General features: G+C 46.6%; 1 protein-coding gene across 1 annotated transcript in view; it reads left to right on the top strand.

Annotated features, from left to right (window-relative positions):
• Positions 1 to 779: 779 nt before the first annotated feature.
• LOC106535587 (endothelin-converting enzyme 2) overlaps positions 780 to 1,529 on the top strand; it is a gene marked incomplete at both ends in the record, with an annotated part of 6,314 nt that continues 5,564 nt past the window's right edge. The window contains 2 exon segments of the mRNA XM_014032626.1: positions 780 to 915; positions 1,082 to 1,297. Coding sequence (XP_013888080.1) covers positions 780 to 915; positions 1,082 to 1,297 — 352 coding nt within the window.

Here is a 1,529-nt window from a genome sequence, read left to right as displayed (position 1 = left end):
ATCCATTACATAAAACATTACCTGAATTAGGGTGGAAAGAATCACGAGAGTAATTGCCAGCAATGTTTCCTCATGCAGTGAGTTTATTGCAATGAGGAAAATGGCGCAATCCCCCCAGTGGTAGRCAAGATAATCGATCCCAGAGCAACAGAGCCTCAGGCTCACTAGCTGATCAGAACAGTTGACGCTCATAATCATCACAAAATTAGCAGTGCTGTTATTGTATTTAACTTAAACAAAAACTATTTCTGTTATGAACTTTGCTCATATTCYCATACTTGTTCCCAAATACAAAACAAAACAATTTAACATGAAATCCTTTTTAAATCAATAAAATCTCAATTCAGTCACTGTGTTACAGAATGTGAACATACTGTGTGCTGTTTCAATCCATCACACAAACAACAATAGATTTATTTTTTCCTGATTTAATTGGCAAAGTGACAGGTCGAAATGTCTTCAGATTTCATGTCAAGGTCCCTCTTTAAAAAAAAAATGCCAGTCCCTGTTGCTCCAGAGTGAGCAGTTCTTCTTGAGGAGCATCCTCTGTGGTGTCTCCATTTGCTACAACTCGAGCATAGGTTTAGTGTTTCATTTCTAGTCAAGTAATTAACAGATCTTCTCTACGTGTTGTTCCAGATCATCTAGTTTTCTGTCTAATTCAGCTATCTTCTCGTCTCTGTCACTTGGTTGGATGATGGTTGGATGTTGGTTGAATGATGGTTGGATGATTGTTGGATGTCCAGACTCCAGGTCAGCTCCTCCTCTCTGGTCCTCAGGTGGGCTTCAGGAAAGGAGGCGTTGACATCTTTTGCAGAAGGACCCAGCTGGAGGTTGTGCTCTCAGTCATGCTGCTGGTCTTCCGGCTGTCTCTGGTGGCCTGCCTGGTGGTTCTGGGACTTGGATCCAGCTCAGGTACCCAGAGAGCTCCTGTCCTAGTTCGTCTCCTCTTCTTTTGTGTCCTATTGTTTTTATTTTTCTCCTCCTGGATATCTGGTTTCAGTTTCTGTCCTTTTCTTTCTCATGTTTTCCGTTTGGTCCAACCTTTAATGGTCAACCTGTCCTCCATGTTGTCCTGCAGACAGTGGGCGTGGCCTGTGCCTGTCTCCAACCTGCATCACGGTGACAAGTCAGATTATGGAGGCGATGGACCGCAGTGCAGACCCTTGCCAGGACTTCTACCAGTTCTCCTGCGGGGGGTGGATCAGGAAGAATCCTCTGCCTCAGGGACACCCTCGCTGGGACACCTCCGACGTTCTCTGGGAGCAGAACCAGGCACTGCTCAAACACCTGCTGGGTACGACAGGAGGGATGGACCGGACTGGACCAGACCAGACCAGACCCATCCAGCTCTCATGGTTTTTCTTCTCCTCCTCAGAGAACAAGACATTTATCAGCAGCAGCGAGGCAGAGAGGAAGACTCAGTCCTACTACATGTCCTGTCTCAACACGCAGAGGATCGAGGACCTGGGAGCTCAGCCGCTCGTGGACCTCATCACCAAGGTAACCGCCCACACTTCCTGTCTCCA

The sequence above is a fragment of the Austrofundulus limnaeus genome, unplaced genomic scaffold, assembly GCF_001266775.1.
Source record: "Austrofundulus limnaeus strain Quisiro unplaced genomic scaffold, Austrofundulus_limnaeus-1.0 Scaffold1497, whole genome shotgun sequence".
Classification (NCBI taxonomy): Eukaryota; Metazoa; Chordata; class Actinopteri; order Cyprinodontiformes; family Rivulidae; genus Austrofundulus; species Austrofundulus limnaeus.
The sequence above is the reverse complement of the archived record's forward strand: the minus strand, read 5'-3'. Positions and strand labels throughout refer to the sequence as shown.